We start from the raw sequence: 19,129 nt of genomic DNA, 5'->3' as shown, positions 1-19,129 counted from the left end.
ATACTTTTGCAAGATCTACATTCAACAGGTCCCGCTAACTGATACCGTACCTACGAGGCTACCAGGAAGAGGGGGGTCCCTGACATTACTGGGTTCATTACAATTCACCTTGGTATCAATTTATGTACCTAAGTTTGGTACGATGCGTTGCTAGTAGAAAGTATCGAGGTACATGTAGGTACTACTAGTAGTATTTGCGTCCAGTCCAGTGTGCTCTAAGACTCTGCGAAGCATTCATCGCGAAGAGCTAGCCCACCCAGCAACCTGACGCTGTCCGGGGATTAATAGAAGAAATAAACACAGCTAACCTGACTTCTCGTAGGGCCTTCCCCGGACGCAACTCACGATCCAGCAAGCAAAGGCAACAACCGCAATCAAGCTAGCAGCAAGCAAAATAAAGATCTCATCCCACCTCAGAGGTCTCCTCTGGGCCGAGAGGGGAGGAGCTGGATCGTTTAACCTCGTATCAGTAAGGGTTGGTGTTGATCTTGGAGAACTTGAACTTGAGGTTGCATAGTAAAGTTCCCAGTAGTTGTCCTTCATATTCCACGTTCCATTGTCCAACGCTTGTTGTGCCGTTCCGATTGTGATGTTGCAAGTATCAACCAACCAGTTCTTGATTTGGTTCTGCTCATCCGTAGGGCACTTGGTGTGGCAGTCAAACAGGCTGCCATATGAACAGATGCAATTGCTGGTTTGTGTGTAACAGCCGGAAGCGAATGTCTCGTCGTCAAGGCAATTACGTGCGCACTCTGGCAGACTGGAAAAGTCGACTGGCTTGGACATCTCGGGACACACTCCGGCAAACCAGTCTTCAAAAGCCCACCATCGTCTCCATGCACAAGCCCTGTCAAGCAGTGTCAGTTGCTTAGGGTTAGATCAGGAGCTCTGCATGATTTGACATACCATCCGCACCACAGGCCGGTTTCAAGGTTGCAGTAGCAGTCTCTGTCAAACCCGCCTGCGACGCAGTCGTCGTCCATCTTGGGATCACAGTTGTTGCCAAGAGTGGCGGTGGCATTGGATTTCCAGATCGTACACAAATCCGCGTCCGGCCAAGTGTAAGAGAAGTTCCGGCAGTAATCTTGGCCACAAGCTGGCATGGTGGAGGCGTCTATATCACCACCCAAGCTGGAATACCGGGCAGCTTTTGCTTGGGCCTCAGGGGCCCCCTGAATCCCGTTATGGAGCTGTGCGGCGAAGCTGAGGTAAAAGAAGAAGACTCCTAGTCCATATGTTGAGAGCAAGAGATTGCAATTCTGCGAATGTCGCATTGAGAGTGTCATTTTGTCTGGTGTTGAGCGGCAGTAGTCTCAAATGCCTCAAGGACGTCAGGATGGGCTGCTGGGGAGGAGAGGCAGGTCCCAGGATGGTGCTGGCCTGGCTTAGTCGAAATGGAATATACAAGAAAGATGTATCTCTTCTCAAACAGAACTGGGTTGTGCCAGATTCACAACCGGTGAAACCCGCGGAGGTTAAAGCTCGGGGCTATGGGTAGTGCATTAGTGCATGGACCCCGACATGATGGATCTCGACGTGTCTGCTAAGTTTCCGCGGATGAGGCGGCAACCTTTCAAGGCAAGTCGATTCAACTCGACCGGAAGTTGCCATTTGCCCACCCCAGAGTCCTTCTCAACCTCCAATAAGATAGCAGTGTTTCCTGTCCACTCAAGCCATTACTCGGGTCCAGTCTGGTCAAACGAAGGCTCTGGCCGGGCCGACCTACGGATATGACTAGTAACGTGCATTACCATGGTAATGGCGCCGAGGAAGAAACCCCGTTGGGCAGCAGCAAGCTTCTCTTTACATCCGCCACTGCGTTTCCGGTAGACGTGGCGACAACGATCGCGGACCGCAACTTCGATCCAGAAGACAATTCGCGATGCGGAAGCCCGGCACATGTGGTGGCTTTTGTGACCAAAACCATGGATGTTAGCCACAGCTCGGTCACCCAATGTACGCACACCTATGTGTGTGCGGGGATAAAGCACCCCAATGAAGAGTGCAGTTGGGGACTCGGGGCTGAGAGGAATACGCCTATTTTCATTGGGTTTGCGGAGACCTGGGGAGACCGGTGATCCGACATCATGCCGTTCGCTTGTTGACTTGAGGCTCTTGCATTTTGGGCATGAGCATGATGATCATGGATGGGCCAAGGGTTCTCAACTATTTCCTTTGAAGTTTGTTCCCTTCATTGTCTCTGCTCTTCCCCGGAAAAGCATGGTGACCTGAAGAGGACTCACCGTTTTCATGGATATTTCACAGTGCTTTGGACTCTTGTTGGAAACTACCTACCTACCTAACCTACCCACCTGCCTACCTATCTACCTTACCTACCAGATACTCAAGCTTGGCTGGATCGACAAAAATAAACGTGTGCAAGCATCCAGTGAATCACATGATGGAAGGCACTGGGGGTAAGTTGAAGTCTACTATCTGACTGTGTACATTGCGGCGAGTCCAAGGGCTAGTACTAACAAGAAAACCATGGTTGAGCAGTCCCAGACGCTGGCACCGTTGCAACCGGACCTCCTGATGCACGATGGAGCCGATGGGCCAGGGCTATTCCGATCTTGTTTAGGAGTGCAACGCTGGTGCACCTTGCCAGCTCGTTGTCGCCAGTCGAAGCAACTTTCAGCCTATCGAGATGCTGCGTGGTCGCTGTGCGGGAGAGCCTGTCAACGTATAGCGAGGATGCCCTCCCATGGGCTGTCTGCAACTTCAACAGAGACATCGACTGGTCCAATACCAGCGCGACATACGACTCGGTCAGCGTAACATTGTCCTGGGCCACGGAGCACTGCACGGAATACTGCTCGGGCTTCATACTCAGCACACTCCGTCAGTGGCTCATACCGCTGGTGACATACATTTCCCCGTACATCGGCATCCTTCTCTTGTGTCCTGTTGGCGATGACATCAAAAAGATCCCAATTAACAAAAAAATGAATGGGGTTGTCCAAGGGTTCGTGGCCGCCCTCAATCTGGTACTCCAGTACGTTCAGGAGTATGTCAGCATTCTGGGAGACCCCGCAAGCGCCGTCTTCGGGGCGTTCTCCGAAGTCATCGGAGACGCAGTGAGTGTACGACGCATTGCGCAGAGCATGCATATCTCGGAGTCGCGGCCGGAAGAGGAAACACGCGAGAGAACACGCGAGGAAAGGGTCCTGTGGGTTTCCGTCCTCGCAGGTCAGCTCAAATTCAACAAAGAGACGAACTGGAAATCCGTTGCCGAGGACATCCTCAGTCCACCCATGTCGCCGGCGATGACCACGGACACCCAGCATCCTCGACCGCAGCAAGCCCAGGATCTCATCGCTACCACCCCTTCTCCCTCTCCTCCCATTGACAGAAGGATCTCTGATGAGATCAAACCCTCCGAGAAATTCCTACCCACTCCTACCGTCAGCACCGACAATACCACGGCCCGGCAATCAAAGGCCACGGAACTTGACAAGGCCATCGCCGTCCTCCTTGTCGCGCGAGGCAAGTTCTCCATGGGCATCTTGATCCCAGTCATCCTCATGCTTGCCGCGACCGCCGCCGCCTTCTACGACGCTTACTCGAGGCTGGGAGATCGAGACACATCCCTCGCCCTCGCATACTGCGTCTGGTACTCCTGGCTGCTAATCCTTGGCGTCTGGGGCAACTGCTATGCGGCGGCAATGAACTCAGACCTTGCTCGCAGGGCCTTCTCCGAGATTGTCCACTTTGGTAACGAGCGGGCCGTCACAGTCTCGCTGCGGGACCGCTATGTCAACAGCCAGTTCTGGGACAACTGGGCCAAGAAGATGAGTGGAAGACGAGAGTCATTCAACAGTGACAAAACACAGTCTGACATGGACAACAACCCTTTGACCTGGAAAAGCTGGCTTCACTTTTGCATCGGGCAATTCCTAGGCTGGTGCTGCGTGGGCGTCCCTTCGGGTGCTGCAGCGGCCATTGCCTGGAACACTCCGACCATCGGTCTCGGGTGCAGAGCCTTCAACGTCTTGCTCTACGGCGTGTTATCGTTTGCCGTTGCGTATCTCAACGTTTTGCGGTCCTGGCTTGTGCTTCGAGACAAGGTCAAGAAACCAGAGCATTCCGAAAAGGGGTACCGACAGGCGTCCACGCATTACGTCAGCCATATTTACTGGCTTCTGACATTTCTCAATTCCATGGTCATGGTCCTTGGCACCATCTTCCATCTGATTGGCGTTTTCCGCACTTGCTGGTGTGACCGACTGGTCTGGACTGACGACACCCGGATCGAGTTGAACAATAGGACCCACGAGTCCCTGGACCATGCAAAGCGCTACTGGCTTTCGACTGCCTATGTTTCCTTCAGCATCGTGTCCTTGATTTCACTTGTGGGAATTGTGTTGCGGCACAATATCGCCCAGACGATGGGCGATTGGATCGATCGTTGCAACCGTGATGAACAGAGGCGAAGGGAGGAGGCTGACAGGCTTACACAAATCACACGACTGACGTCTGGTGGGGCCCAAATCGGATGATATGAACTGCACTCTTGATGAACCATGGAACCTCTTAAGTCTATATGAATGGATGGAAACGTATGACCTGAGTGCATGTGCGACCTCAGTGGTACCTAGGTAGTTAACACATGTCCAACATCTGACGCACTGTCATGGTACCTACCGGGATATTTGTAGTTGAGATGTGTGGGACAAGTAGTTCACCGAAATCAAGTGCGACGAATGACGCTGGCGATGCTCCCTGGCTCACAGTACTCTGTCAAACACACCCGAAGCCCACAATAGTCTAGAATATACGACTGTCAGTAGGGGGACTGGTGTATAGGGCGCTACCGGTCAGTTCAAACGCGACATTAGTAAGGTAGTTTTATCACAGCTTCCTTAGCCTGGCCTGATCCCCGGACCGGCTGTAGTACACGTTGCGTGCCTACATATGGTCTGGTAGGTAGGAAGGTTATATAGACGAGCGAGACCATCGACAAACTTCATTGAGCAACTCGGCTCACTCGTTGAGGAACTGCAATTGTCTTGCTTTTCTTTATTTCTCCTTCCCCTTAACCCCCATCTCGTCATTCCGGTCAGCCCAATCCTTCGGCCTTCAAGTTTACCACTCATGATGAAGTACGCCTTCTTTGTAACGGCGGCCTCATTGTCACCTACGCTTGCCTTAGGCCGTCTGAGGATTTCTGAGTCATGCCGTGTCAGTACCGAAAGGGGCTGAGTACCTAGTCTGCTGTAATGCCTACTGACCTGATGAAGGATATAAACCTTGGATCCTGGCCAGACGGAGGAAAAGACCATTACTATTTGGAGGCAAAGATGTACCAAGTGCGCCAAGTCACAAGATAACTATGACCTGCTCGACCTTGGCAATTGTATTGTAAACGTAAATGGCAAGATGGTACCACGCGTCGGGTACGCTTACTCCATTCGACTTGACCCCTTAACATCCCAATCCGTGCACTGAATCTGCTCTCACCTCTATCTCCATACTGGATATGAAAGAGACCTCCATACTAACTGTTATTGTGCAATCATTCACTGCAGTGGAGGTTTCTGGGGATCTTGCGGCTTCTGCAAGCTCTCGGGAACTGTTTTGACCTGCCTGTGCCATGATGATGCCCGCCGTCCCGTTGGGGCGTCGATAGACCTAAGTGAGTAAAGAGACCACATTCCTCCCCCTGTATTCCAGGATCTCAACACAGTCTGCTTCTCATTCGCTGTTGCTGCCGCTCTTATGGCTGACAATTGACCATAACAGATGATTTTGTGTTCAATGATTGCGCTACTCTTGGTTGCGCCGACAGGATCAGGGGCTAGGGGATGTGTTCAAGATTCTAACACATTCGCCACAATGCTTGACAAGACAACACGCATCCTTGAGCTTAGATTGTATCGGCAATGAACCAAACTGTATGACGATGACAATGGCCGAGTTGAATCATGTTATTCTATACTAGTAGCTGTGGGTTGTCCGTCATGGTGAGTGTGTTGCTAGGAAAGACTTGGAACCTATCTACTATTGTTGAAGCCATCTAGGGGTTCGAAACCAGGGAATTGGGAGGTTCTCAATGAAATCAAGTCCTCGAATTGCTGTGGCGATTGCCGTGATAGCGTGCGCATGTGCAGTGTTTTGTCACGCTACGAAAGACACAGCTAGGTGGTCGGATGGAATTACCCCTGAACAGCCGGGAGGTGCAGAAAATACTACCCCTGAGTGCCCATAAGAAAAGTTGCACGTAAGAGTTTTTGATTGCTCCAACTACTTCTAGATGCCATGATGATAAAAGAGACACATGAACCTACACCAGTGGGCTGAGTGTTAGTGGAAGTGCCCCTGATACTAGGTGGTGACACGGCGTCAGGGTTAGGGTTTACCCTTGAAAGCACTCTGCATTGTCTGCAGTTGGATGAGGCGTGCGACTCGGAGCAGGTATGTAGGTAAACTCGGACGGAACAACTCTTGAATCAGGATAGTAGGCCACGTAAGTATCCCAACCGTCTATAGCTTCTCGAGTGAAAACATTCAGCCTGCCACGGCAACCTCCGGTCGAGTGGCGACCCTGCAGAGCCTGCTACATGTAAGTGCCTAGTTGGGAATACGCGTATCCGATCCCAAGTGGGTCCCGCCTACTTTAAGCGCAGTGTTGCTGACGTCGCAGACCAATGATTCCAGCTGTCTCGACCCGGATATTGAAGCAGAAGACCGAATTAACATTCCCGGCCCCACTACAGCCCAGTTTAAGTTATGCCGTCGCAGCACTTATACGCGTGTATCAGGGATGGACGATCCGAAGATGGTTGCTATCTGCGACCTCAAACAGGAGAAATATCTAGTATAAGAAAGCCTGGTGAGGTCGTCCACTCGAGACCATGGCATTCAGATGTTCACAAATCCCAGTTGATGCCAACTTGATCTCTGCAAACGAATTGCGAGGCCATCTTTTATCGCTGCTTCAGTTTCATTCGGATCCCCTACACACCCAGGCAGCGCCGAATCCACCTCCTCCGGCACTCCCATATCCATATACACACGGCGGCAACGATGTATACGACCGAGCTGCTCCCGAGAGGAGAACTCAAACCGTACCGAGGCAACTACTACCTGTGGCAATATGTTCCATCTTTGCCCGCTGCCATCATATTCACCATCATCTTCCTGGTCTTATCCGTCGCCCATACCTGGAAAATGTGCAAGAAGCGGATGTGGTTCTGCCTTCCCTTTGTCATTGGTGGTTATTGTAAGTTGTTGAGTCCCAACCAGTCTTGCATTCCGTCCACCATCATATCCAGACGCCCACCTTCCTTGCTGTTGATGTTCACCTAATGGTGGGGGGATTGGACGGTGTTCCAGCCCACAAGATAAACCCGGCATCCGGCTAACAGACGACGTTCCCTACAGTTGAAGTCATCGGCGTTGCCGCCCGAGCCGCGGCCGAAAGCAAGACGGACGTGCTCATGCCCTACATCCTCCAGTCCATCCTGACCCTGGTGGCGCCGTCGCTGTTTGCCGCGTCCATCTACATGACCTTGGGCCGCATCATGCGAGGACTCGGGTCCGCAGCCGAGTCGCTGTCCATTATCCCTGTCCGGTGGCTCACCACCATCTTCGTGGTTGGCGACGTCTTTTCATTTCTCATGCAGGGCACAGGCGGCGGCATGATGGCGACCGAAGGCAGGCAAAAGCTCGGGGAGAACATCATACTGGGAGGGCTGATTGTCCAAATCATCTTCTTCGGCTTGTTTGTTGTCGCCGCCGTCATCTTCCACGTCCGCTTCTCTCGGTACCAGTACAGCAGCATGGCGCTCGGTGGTTCGCGTTCCAACTCGGCCGACACGTTCGGTTGGAATGGCATGCTGAACATGCTGTACGCCACGTCGGCCCTCATCCTGGTTCGCTGTATCTTCCGCATCGTCGAGTACATTATGGGCCACGACGGATACCCCCTGAAGAATGAGTGGACGTTTTATGTCTTTGATGCCACGCTGATGGCCCTTACTATGGCCGTATTTTATTGGTGGTATCCGTCCAGCATTCAACGGTCGCGCAAGTTTCGGGCCGAGAGCGGCACCGAGAGCAGCATTGGTATGATGGAAAGGTAGATTGGCAGCCAACTCTGGTGCGAGAGCATGTTTACATTGTTTCAGACTGGCTAGACGTGAGCAATAGCAACATGAACTTCCGGCAGTTGACCTCTCCTACCTGTTTCCTTGGATAGTGCTAGTAGATGTTGACGTCGGGAACTAACAGTTAACAGTCTTAACAGGTACCCCGACTCAGCCGACTGGTTCTGAACTACGGGCGGTTCAAGTTATTGAGATATTAGATATGTATTACTAGATAAGTAATGTATGATAGAGGTCTGGTACTATTAAATGCTCCCGTTCACTTCATGCTCCTAGAGAGACTATCATGTGTGTAGAAGGTGCCGACGTTCAGTTTCTTCTGGACATGCTACCCGATTAATATTGCGTACGTGACAGCCGACATGGGGAGACTATCAAACTATAGCTTTCTCAGGTCAAACCACTATAGGGCCATTTACAGCGCCATTCCGTGCCCATTTCAACAACCTGAGGAACGCTGGTCCCATAGAAATACAGTGCGTCTTTCTTCCTCTGACTTCTCACACGTTGAAAGGCTTTACAGTCGGCAGTTTCTCGTACGTGTTGACTTTGTTGCTCTCACTGGAAAGCAACATATTGGGAGTATGGCTATAGGTCACGGGTTGGTCCCTCAGCAGTACTAAGGTATGTAGGCAGAAGTATGTCTGCGAACTCGCTGGATAGAAGACAGGTTTTCAGACAGGCATCCAACAGTCTTTGTGGGCTTCAACTCCCTATTCTCATGGTGAGTGCGACTGTCTGTACTACTAGTACAAGAGAATAAGCCTGGCTAACACGCTCACAAGTCCCAGGCTTTCTTCCCCACCATGCCTCAGCCATCGGCCGAGCGAATGAACTGGACTGTCTTGGTGTATGGGGTTGCGGTTCTGTTCAATTTGGTGCGTTGCGGTACTGATAGTCGGGACCTGTTGCGGATGTCCGGAAGAGCGTGTGAAATGCGGGTTATCGAGATTCGAGCCTTGAGCTTGCAACGCTTATAGAAAGGGCGCCGCCGTTAACCCGGGCGTGCAATCACGTTATCGTATGCCCGGAAGATCGCCCTTCTGCGGCTGTTGACCGATCGACCATTTCTGTCTCAGGTTGTTGGTTTGTTGCCCGGTGACCACTGGCGCGAGGCGCCACGCTGCCAATAGCCAAGTGCCTTTCGCAACTTACAATGTGCTGGATTATTCTGGGGAGGGAAGTGCATGGCAATCTGTGGCGTACGTTACGTGAGGAAGGAGCAAAAAAACGAGTGGAACCACTGTATTTATGGGCAGACAGGCACGCAGCTCACTGCATGAACAAACCTCATTCAACCGCCGAATCGAGTCCTCTCCAACACCTGCGTTCTTCACTCACAGACCGTGGTACTTTACCCCGCGCCGTTGCCAGCAGTTTGGATCGACAAATCTGAACTGCCGACCAGCTGCCGACGGATTGATTGATTGAGCTGGTGCGTTGCGCATGACGTAACTTATCCCAATGCAAGCCCCTGACCAGCTGTTCTTTCCTCTTACACACCGGCTCAATGTTGGCGAAGTCACCTGCGTCTGCATCGCAAGTTAGAACAACCTGAAGCCATCACCAACCAAGAAAGCTTTACTTACGCCTAATCAATTGATTAGTTTTTATTCCTGGTCGCGGCACATTATTCGATTTCCCTGTTGAATTCCTCTCTGGCGAGGATTCCTTACTTGCACCAGACGTACACCACGCACGCCGTGGTACCTCAAGTCATCATGCATCTCCTCCTCAACGTTCTAGCGACATCTCTAGCGCTGTAAGTTCCATGCGGGCACCCACCCCCTCATCCACACTCAGCTAGCCTGGCTGCTCCCAACCCTCATTCAACAAACCTCCGTGAACCCTCTACAACCCCGGGACCCCACTAACCGCAAAACCCATATCCTAACCCAAATCCCAGAGCCGCCCCGTCACTCAGCCAAGGCATCACAGCAACGCCAACAATCGAGTCAGTGTCCGGATGCCCCGCCGTGGTGTCGACGACACACGTCTGCTCGACGTGCATGACGATACAGTGCGTGGCGTCCGTGACCATCACTGCGGGTTGCGGCACCTGCCCGGCGTCGCCTCCCACCATCTACCGCGGGTACCCCTGCGAAGAGGGCTGTTCGGCCCTGACCGGGTGCAAGCCTGTGTACACGGTCGTTACGGCTGCTGCTGGTGAAGGGGGTGAATGTGAGTTTGCTGCTACTGCTACTACCACTTCTACTGCAATTTCAAGTGGTGCCGCGACCGGGTCTGGTACTACTACTGCTGCTACTTCTATGTCGTTTGGGGAGCAAAGTACGTGGAGCAGTGGTAGCACAAGCAGATCTGTTGACGTGTCGGTTAATTCTGGTATAGGTTCTGTCACGGGCACTGGGTCCACTGCGGGCTCCGGGCCTGCGTCCACCGGGCCGGTTAGCGTTAATGCCGCGGCCCGGAGGGTGGCGCTGCCGATGCGGCTGTGGTAGTGGGGTTCATGCGGGGTACCGTGGACTACCGTGGATACCCAGTTGATAACCGTGTCGTGTTGGGTTTGCGACTTGACCGCGATGCTTTATTTTTAACGAGAGGAGTTGGATTGAGGCTTCGGTTTGATGGGTTCGGTGTGTCTTCTGGAAGTTGAGAAAAGGGTATTTTACTCTTTCCCTCTCATCTTGGAAGGCAAGCGGGATACCTGGGTTGTTTCTGACAAGAGGTGCATCCGCCTCGGGGGTTCAGTTGGGAAATGAAGGGAACTCCGTGCTGGATCTTGTTTGCTTCTGTGTCATCGTTTGTCATGACCAGTTGCCGCTTCCTAGAGACGATTAGTTGACTCTGTAAAGTGTGGGAACAATCATTTGGCTGTTAGGCCGCACAACAATGATGGGCGCCACGGACTCCAGCCGTCAAGCTGATGCCGATGAGATTTGCCGGTCAAGTCAGGGTCTACTGCTAGGGATGCCGCAGGAGGTGGGCTCTATAACTAACTCAGGTACGTAATAGCAGACAGCTGGAGGAGTCATGTTCTAACTTCACGTTCTAGGTGCCCAGGTAGATTCTTGAGTCGCGGTCGACGTCGTCACGGATAGCCAGTACGGGTCAGACTCCGAACCAGGATTTCAACCCAACATCCAGTTGAAGACCAGACAGTATTTTCACGATCCCCTACAAATCTTCCGAGACAGGTACACTCCTCATGCATGATATAATTCCACGTCTTTGCGAGTGGCCACATTCCGGTATGCGAGAGCCTCCAATCTCCGATGCTACCAAGTAAGGGGCATGGCCCATGGGGAGGAGAGCGGACTGTAGCATTGATCAATATCAGGCTAAATGGAAAACATGGGATGTGGTCCAGCCCTAGGACGGCCGGGATTAAGGGGCTCGCTAGCGCGGCTGGGTGGATCTGGAAGGGCACCAGCAGCCGGGTTAGGAACCCGTTTAGCGTCGCCTTGGCTTCCCGATTTGCACCGCGTAGGAGGCTCTCCGAAGAAAACTGGGCTACTTCGCCGTCGAGGACGAACGACGGACCCGACTTCACCTCCTCGAGCATAGGCCCGTCGGCTTTGGCGGTCCTGCCAAGCCGGATTCCATCAAGTTCTACGCCGTTTACCATGTTTACCAGGCGAATGACGTGCGTGTTTGGTGCGCATAACACGTCCTTGACTGCTACACTGCAGTGACTTCTAAGGACGAATGGATGCTTTTCGTGGGTGGTGGGGATGACGAACCCGCAAGCCGAACAGGGGCATCGTGCGGTGGACCCAGGAAACTGAGGAAAGGCACCCTGTGGCCATACAAGTACATATAAGACGAACCATCACCAGACATATCCCACCGTGGTTTGCACAGTCCGATAACCTCAACACCATCGTCACTGTTGGGCCACTGTCAAGATGTACAGCACAGCTTTCCTGGCCGCGCTTCTTGCGCCTGCCGCTGTCAACGCACAGCTCAACGACCTTGCTGTCCGGGCCGGCCTCAAATACTTCGGTACAGCCCTCGGCGAAGGTTCCATCAACAGCGACTCCCAGTATGCCGCCATTCTTAGCGACAAGAGCATGTTCGGCCAGCTCGTGCCCGAGAACGGCCAGAAGTGGGATGCCACGGAGCCTTCTCGCGGACAATTCACCTACACGCAAGGTGACATCACGGCGAACACGGCCAGAAGGAACGGCCAGGGCATGAGATGCCACACGCTGGTGTGGTACAGCCAGCTGCCCAACTGGGGTGAGTGGCAACCGCGTGTCCTTGTTGATTACCTTACAATAAGCATCTGAAATTTACTAACCGCTGATAGTCAACTCGGGCTCCTGGACCCGGCAAACCCTGCAGTCCGTCATCGAGACTCACATCTCCAACGTGATGGGCCATTACAAGGGCCAGTGCTACGCCTGGGATGTGGTCAACGAGGCCATCAATGACGACGGCACCTGGCGGCCCAGCCCGTTCTACAACACCTTCCAGACGGATTACTTCGCCATTGCCTTCAACGCGGCCAAGAGGGCCGACCCCGCTGCCAAGCTGTACTACAACGACTACAACCTCGAGTACAACCAGGCCAAGACCGACAGGGCCGTCGAGCTGGTCAAGATCGTCCAGGCGGCTGGTGCCCCCATTGACGGCGTTGGCCTCCAGGCCCATCTCATCGTCGGCAGCACCCCGTCTCGCAGCAACTTGGCCACCGTTCTGAGACGATTCACTGCTCTTGGTGTTGAGGTGTAAGTGTTTCCAATGCCTCACTGTAGGCTAGACAAGAGGAACTGACATGTGCGGCTTAGGGCGTACACGGAACTCGACATCCGGCACTCCTCCCTCCCTGCATCATCCTCCGCCCTCGCCACCCAGGGCAACGACTATGCCAACGTCGTCGGCTCGTGCCTTGACGTGGCCGGCTGCGTCGGCGTCACCGTCTGGGGCTTCACCGACAAGTACAGCTGGATCCCCCAGACCTTCCCCGGCACGGGCGCCGCCCTCATCTACGACTCCAACTTCAACAAGAAGCCCGCATGGACCTCCGTCTCGTCCGTCCTTGCTGCCAAGGCCACCGGCAACCCTCCCGTGTCGTCCTCGACCAGCACCTTTACGACTATTACTACGCCGCCGGTTACGACCACTACTACCTCGGCCAGGCCCACGTCGACTAGCTCTGCCGGCGGCCCCGAGCAGACTCGCTGGGGCCAGTGCGGTGGTAATGGATGGACGGGCCCGACGAGGTGCCAGAGCCCCTGGACGTGCCAGAAGCTTAATGACTGGTATTGGCAGTGCTTGTAAGGGGTGGATGGAGACCTAGCCAGAGGTAGGTGCCTCAGGTACCTATCGAAGCCTGTCCGGGAAGGTGTATCCGGTCATATTTGCTGGCTGGAAGCGGTGAGATTGAGAAAAGGGGTTTTGGTTCTTGTATCTAATTCACTTTTATCGTATATACCTTGATAAGTACACATTCGTATCACAACATTGCTATTGTTATTGAGAACTCTCAAGTCATTGAGTGAGACCAACCTGTAACTTGATCTCTCTGTGCTAGAATGCTTAGGTGACCCCCTGCTGGTAAGTGTTAAACCCCTTTGTATATGCTCCGGGTGCGCTGCCAGTGGGCCGTGTAATCACTAGCAATCTCAAAACCCGCAAGCAATTGAATACACCTCATTCGCATCAATCCATTCATTGACGACCTGCTACCTAGGTAATTTACCAAGGCAGCTTCTCTCCCGTATACAAAAAGAACCCCCCACTATCCTCCCCCGACAGACCATCCAAAGTCCTCAAAACCCCCCTCGCACTATCCTGCACCTCCACCACTGCATTCGGCCCGCCCATCTCAGTCTTGACATGTCCCGGGTCAACCGCCACAACTACCATCCCCTTGGTCGCCTCCTCACTAGTCAGCTGCCTTGCCTGGTGCACCGTCAACATATTCAACGCTGCTTTGCTGATACTATAAGGCGTGATCTCGGCGTTGATCCTTCCATCCGCGACCAGACTCAAACTGCCGATGCCCGAGCTGATGTTCGCCACGCGCGCGTCGGCTGCTAGCAGTCCCGTCGACAGCAGTGCCTGCAGCACTTTCGCCGGGCCGAGTACGTTGCTGGTTATGTGTGAGGCGAGGGCTGTGGAGGATAGGTTGAGGCTTGTCTCTTCGCGAGAGTGGAGCACGGCGGCATTGTTGATTAGGGTGTTGATCTTGATGTTGGGGTTGGATGAGGCTGAGGCTGTCTTGATGCGCTCGGGGAGGCGGGCGACGGAGTCTTCAGAGGAGACGTCGCATTCTAGGATGTGGACCGCGCCGAGGGCGGTTTGTTGGATTGTGAGGAGATGTGAGAGGTCGCTGTCTAGGCTTCGGACAAGGGCGAAGATTGTGTTTTCTTTGTGCTGGGAGAGTTGCCGGATGTATTCACGGCCGATGCCCGCGCGAGCACCAGTGATGGCGTAGACTGGCATGTTGACTTGGGCCTTTCTAGGAAGAAGACGATGTTCCTATGCCACGGAGTGTCTGTGAAGTTTCATCATTCACGTCCAAGGAAAAGCCTACAGGTCCTTATATACATGCTAACAGTTCCCCACGGCCTCATGTTTTCATCCAGTCGTCCTAACTCCGGAGTTCATGACTCACATCAATCATAAGTCCGGTGTAAGTGGGACGCTCTCATGTATGTATACGTACGTGTAGTCCCATCCTAGATGGTGATGAGCATTAATAATTGGTGGGTTTAGCTTCTACAGTCTTCGAACTGCTTGCCTAGGTTACCTTGGCGACACGGAGTTTCGGGCCAACAGCCGAAAACTTGCGAAGACCGTAAGACGGGGCAATGGGTAATAACGGATTCAAAACTTAGGTACTACCAGGGCCTCATCGAAGCATTTCATACCAGATGTTTTCATTCCCAGAAAAGTACAAGTCCGATCCCACATGCAGCACAGTACATAGGTAAGCAAAGCTACAGCTATTCAACAAATATCCTGCGGCGAGCTCATCAACCTACCATCGATCCTGACGTATGGTATTCGTCTGGTAAACCGCCTTCTGCACTTGAATCGCCCCGCCGGGTCCCGGAGCTGACTGTGGGCCTGAATCTGAACGCTGTATCCTTGTCCTCGTCGTCGTCCCCAGACCCAGGAGGCGTTCCTCATCTGCAATACCAACGGCTGCAAAGGCCGGGTCATCATTAGGTGTCAGACCTAGACAAACAGATCAATTAAAAAGGAAAGAAGACGGATTACTCACAAGTATTGTCGTCAGTACTGTGGCCCCTGCCGGCAGAGGGCACGTGCATATGAAGCTCATAATCCATTTTATCGGCAAAGGAGTCGGCGCTACCCCTCTTCTTGCCGGCCGGCCTCAACTTGGAAGAAGCGCTCTTATTGGAGCCCATCATCTGCAAAGCACGACCACCCGAACCACCGATCGTGTTGGGGAGGTAGCTTGTCGTACTACCCGTCGCGCTGGAAGTCAGACCCAGCGAGGGGAAGTACTTGGAGATGAAGGGCCGCAGCGTCGGCAGGCTGGAGCAGGTCAGGGCGGAGGCCAGCTCGCCGATGGACCAGCCCGATGACTCGACGTGTTGCCAGGTGACGTCTCCGCCGATATCGAGGAACTTGATGCGGATGACCGAGATGGCGACGGTGAAGAACCCCAGAGAGAAGATGCCGAGGAGCATGAATTTCTGCCGTTTTTGCAGGCTCAGGTGCTTGATGGCCGGCAGCGGCAAGAGGAAGATGGCCACGTCAGTGACGATGTTGCCGCCGGCGTTGACGTAGATTTGCGGGGCGTTGGGCATGCAGTCGGCTGCGATGGTCTTGTCCCAGAGCCCCTGGATGGGGCGGCAGATGAGCAGAGCGATGAGGACCTGCGCGAAACTCCAGGCGCCGACGACGATGATGGCAATGATGTAGACGACGCGCATGCGCTGCAGGGCAAAGATGCGGTAGTATTGGAGGAGGAAGGTCATTTTGGCTGCGCAAAGCCCGGCGTGGTAGAGCAGCAACGTGACCCAGAATGTCTGGAGAAAAGGGGGGCCACCGTCAGTGAGAGCAAGACAAGACTGAAAGTAACCAGGCCAGCAATACCTTCCAATAAGTCGGGATCAAAATAGGTGGCTGAACAGCAAAGATGTGTCGGCCGAGACCATACTCGATCCCTAAGTATGAATCCTGAATTAGTCACAGGTTCAAGACACAAGTGATTGCAAGTCACGAACCCACTGCAATGCTGATGCCCTCGCCCCAAGTTATCACCAGCGCGATGATAGCAGCCCAGTCGTCGGCGCCCATCTTGTTGATGATCACCTTCCTCGTCCATATGCGCAGACCCACCATCACGGTGGCGAACAAGAGACAAAAAACAACGCAAAAGATGACCAGCCCGGACCTGTCATCGTAGTAACCGGGAATTTGCTCTGGGGGGATGTTGGGAGGCGCATTGGGGTCCGCCATCTTCGCGGTTAGCCTGGTGTTGTGTTATTGGTATCCTTCAGAATTGAACAGGCAAGGGCAGGGTAACCAACATTTCCAGCGGTTAGCGTCATACGCTCCGGAAAACAAGAATGGGAGGAAACCCCGTCTCTAGCACAAGGGTCAAGGAAAGAGCAACCCATAAGCTCGGGACGGCGGGACTGTTTTATCTGCCCTGGTGTTTCGCACACTTGAAGATTCGACTCAGGCTGAATTGCCATGTGGGAGGCAGTCCGCGTCCGAGAGCGTGGTCCCTCAGGCAAATGCCTTAAACCAACACAGGCGATTCTACACCGAGATGCAGATAAATCCATGATGGGCTAGCACACTGTCAATGCGTTTGCATGCGAGCCAATATGATTGGCAAAGGCTTGACAAGGCTTGTCGCGACTTCACTCATTGTATTAATAACCACTCACACACCCACACCCAGCCCTTCAAAAGTTCAACAAATTGTCCCGTCTGCAAGACGTTGCATGTCAAGTGCGGGGCTCCTCATCTCGCATCCAGGGTAAGATCACGGCCCGTGATAACCCCTGGTTTGTTCGCTAGCGCCTGACTTGAGGACAGGGGTCAACCTTAGAATTCAAATCTCGACAGAAACACGGCGACTCTTTGAATAGGCAAGAGGGAGAAATAAAGCGATCATCCCGAATATTGCTAGATACCTTTTTTTTCGCGTTGGAACATTCCCTATGGCTGTTGAGATGCAATTTGTTGAAATTTTAGAACCGGAACCCCTGTCGTGAGTTCCATGCTAACAAACAAACCAGTGTTGTTGTACTGTATGACAGGGGCACGGACACTTGTCCCGCAAGCTAACGATTTGTTCCGCGTCTTGGCGGCGTCCGAGATCGATGTGATCGTCGAGCTTGACAGGTTCCACATCCCGATTTCAAGTACCGACTGCTTGGACCGCCGTTTTCTACGTCGGGTGGGCATCGACATGTTACATTAGACTTCACACATAGGATGGAGCAGATGCGCATCATGATGGTGAGAGAGACACTGCCTAACGCGGACACCGGCGAGTCCGGCGGCTCCGGCCAGTACATAAATGATAAGCTCCCTGTCATGATGCTCATCGGGTGTTTTTAGGTAGTCTCGTGAAAGTTGGAAGCGTCTTTTAAGTAGTGAAGCGGTGAACTGCTGCGGCTATTGTACTAGTTGCTTCTCTTAGTCCAAGCAAATGCAAAAGCCGCCGGTCCCAACGAGTCCACCAGCACCTAGCTAGGGGTTTATTGTATTAAACCGTACCGTGTCGCCATTCTCTATGCGTTCGGCCCATTTGCCCACCCGCCCCCCCCATATCCCATCGCACTGCGAGATTGCTTCAAACAAGTCAATCTTACTCTCATGTCCATCAACCGGCCACTCTGGCCACAGCTCCTTCAACCTCGCTTTGTAAACTTTCCGTAGCTGCGTTGCCTCATACTCCATTATGTGCTCATAGTACAGGTCACACTTGTCGTTATTCTCCAAACCATAGGGAACCTGAGACCCGTCATACTTCGGATCTCGATCGCTGTATCTGTCCCTCTGCGGTTCTTCCTCTCGCGTCGGCCCCTCGAGAAACTTGGGGAGTTTGGCTGACATCCAGAGAGGCAATGCCGAGACGCATTCCCAGTCCAGGACGGCTGTGATCTCGCCTTGTTCATTGACCAGGATGTTATCTAGATGGAGGTCCTGGTGGTAGAGTGCTGACATCTCCGGCTCTTCCATGGTCCGAGGACAGACCTTCGAAACAAGAGCGAGTAGCTTACCCGCTACATACGTCGTCTCCTCAGCGCCCTGTCTCTCGTCTTCGTCCTTCGGATGCTTGAGGAAATGGCTCTCCTGTTGTAGGATAAAGTTCAGTAGGGCGCTCAGCCAGTCATGACTGGACCGGAAGGGACCCCGCGGGAGATGGTAATAAAGCCGGTCGCCCATAAAGAACTCGTGGGCGACAAGAAGACCGGGAGCGACTCCTCTCGTATCTTCAGTGTCGCTGATTCCACAGAAATCCAACGTCCCTATGCCTTTGAATAGGGACTCTACCTTGCCGAACCCAGACAACTCGGCTTGGAATTTTGCCATCTGCTCTGTGAATGCAACCTTTTGCTCCATCGACATGGCCCGCCATCGGGCCTGCGCCGGGATACCGTTCATTCGCTCCATCAGAATCCATTCAAAACCGATGGGATTGTCGTTGCTGTCGTCGAACCCGAACACCTCGGGGACTGGAATCGTCGTGTTGTAACGTACCCACCGCAGAGTAGCTACCTCGGCGCGTGTCTTCTGGCCTGGGTAGACGGGTAAAGAGACGCGTATTATCAGAGGACGCCCGTGCCTATTGGTGCAGTCGACGTAGTAAAGTTTGTTGAAGATGCCGGATGTGTGGAAGGTAACGTTGCAGGCTTCTTCCGGGGGGATGCTCAGTTGCTGGCGGCACACCTTCTCAATCGCCGCAATCGAAGGGTCCCGCGTCCACTCCGGCACCGTATGAAATAGCGTCTCTGTCCAGCGCAATCCATCTTGGCTCGCTGGCGGCATGATTACTGTAGTTACCGTCGATGGGGTGCGAAGGCAGTTTGATGATGAGATGCGTAAACACCAGACGT

The 19,129-nt window shown here is 53.3% G+C and overlaps 8 protein-coding genes across 8 annotated transcripts; 4 read left to right on the top strand and 4 right to left on the bottom strand.

The window, feature by feature from the left end:
- Nucleotides 1-128: 128 nt before the first annotated feature.
- On the bottom strand, nucleotides 129-1,475 carry N656DRAFT_292286 (uncharacterized protein). The gene is made up of 2 exons (XM_064809150.1): nucleotides 907-1,475; nucleotides 129-847 (listed from the first exon to the last, which is right to left on the bottom strand). Exons 1-2 carry the CDS (start codon nucleotides 1,284-1,286, stop codon nucleotides 304-306), a joined length of 924 nt encoding a protein of 307 aa, XP_064667948.1. The 5' UTR covers nucleotides 1,287-1,475; the 3' UTR covers nucleotides 129-303.
- A 1,470-nt stretch (nucleotides 1,476-2,945) lies between these two features.
- On the top strand, nucleotides 2,946-4,499 carry N656DRAFT_770401 (uncharacterized protein; the record flags this gene model as incomplete). The annotated part of the gene is made up of 1 exon (XM_064813773.1): nucleotides 2,946-4,499. The coding sequence occupies one exon, from the start codon at nucleotides 2,946-2,948 to the stop codon at nucleotides 4,497-4,499; it is 1,554 nt and encodes a 517-aa protein (XP_064667947.1).
- A 2,211-nt stretch (nucleotides 4,500-6,710) lies between these two features.
- Nucleotides 6,711-8,168, top strand: N656DRAFT_838568 (RTA1-domain-containing protein). The gene is made up of 3 exons (XM_064818870.1): nucleotides 6,711-6,832; nucleotides 6,883-7,222; nucleotides 7,384-8,168. Exons 2-3 carry the CDS (start codon nucleotides 7,027-7,029, stop codon nucleotides 8,082-8,084), a joined length of 897 nt encoding a protein of 298 aa, XP_064667946.1. The 5' UTR covers nucleotides 6,711-6,832; nucleotides 6,883-7,026; the 3' UTR covers nucleotides 8,085-8,168.
- Nucleotides 8,169-9,373: 1,205 nt separating this feature from the next.
- On the top strand, nucleotides 9,374-10,779 carry N656DRAFT_292227 (uncharacterized protein). The gene is made up of 4 exons (XM_064809149.1): nucleotides 9,374-9,543; nucleotides 9,716-9,870; nucleotides 10,015-10,397; nucleotides 10,458-10,779. The coding sequence occupies exons 2-4, from the start codon at nucleotides 9,830-9,832 to the stop codon at nucleotides 10,565-10,567; spliced, it is 534 nt and encodes a 177-aa protein (XP_064667945.1). The 5' UTR covers nucleotides 9,374-9,543; nucleotides 9,716-9,829; the 3' UTR covers nucleotides 10,568-10,779.
- Nucleotides 10,780-11,974: 1,195 nt separating this feature from the next.
- On the top strand, nucleotides 11,975-13,352 carry N656DRAFT_800261 (carbohydrate-binding module family 1 protein; the record flags this gene model as incomplete). The annotated part of the gene is made up of 3 exons (XM_064817987.1): nucleotides 11,975-12,308; nucleotides 12,379-12,799; nucleotides 12,860-13,352. 3 exons carry the CDS (start codon nucleotides 11,975-11,977, stop codon nucleotides 13,350-13,352), a joined length of 1,248 nt encoding a protein of 415 aa, XP_064667944.1.
- Nucleotides 13,353-13,769: 417 nt separating this feature from the next.
- On the bottom strand, nucleotides 13,770-14,519 carry N656DRAFT_714261 (NAD(P)-binding protein; the record flags this gene model as incomplete). The annotated part of the gene is made up of 1 exon (XM_064811950.1): nucleotides 13,770-14,519. The coding sequence occupies one exon, from the start codon at nucleotides 14,517-14,519 to the stop codon at nucleotides 13,770-13,772; it is 750 nt and encodes a 249-aa protein (XP_064667943.1).
- A 776-nt stretch (nucleotides 14,520-15,295) lies between these two features.
- N656DRAFT_714268 (uncharacterized protein) lies at nucleotides 15,296-16,511 on the bottom strand (the record flags this gene model as incomplete). The annotated part of the gene is made up of 3 exons (XM_064811952.1): nucleotides 15,296-16,078; nucleotides 16,146-16,216; nucleotides 16,277-16,511. 3 exons carry the CDS (start codon nucleotides 16,509-16,511, stop codon nucleotides 15,296-15,298), a joined length of 1,089 nt encoding a protein of 362 aa, XP_064667942.1.
- Nucleotides 16,512-17,759: 1,248 nt separating this feature from the next.
- Nucleotides 17,760-19,061, bottom strand: N656DRAFT_838565 (uncharacterized protein; the record flags this gene model as incomplete). The annotated part of the gene is made up of 2 exons (XM_064818869.1): nucleotides 17,760-18,680; nucleotides 18,792-19,061. The coding sequence occupies 2 exons, from the start codon at nucleotides 19,059-19,061 to the stop codon at nucleotides 17,760-17,762; spliced, it is 1,191 nt and encodes a 396-aa protein (XP_064667941.1).
- Nucleotides 19,062-19,129: the final 68 nt, after the last annotated feature.

This window comes from Canariomyces notabilis (genome assembly GCF_033297395.1).
Source record: "Canariomyces notabilis strain CBS 508.74 unplaced genomic scaffold N656scaffold_20, whole genome shotgun sequence".
Classification (NCBI taxonomy): Eukaryota; Fungi; Ascomycota; class Sordariomycetes; order Sordariales; family Chaetomiaceae; genus Canariomyces; species Canariomyces notabilis.
This window is presented reverse-complemented; position numbering and strand designations above follow the sequence as displayed.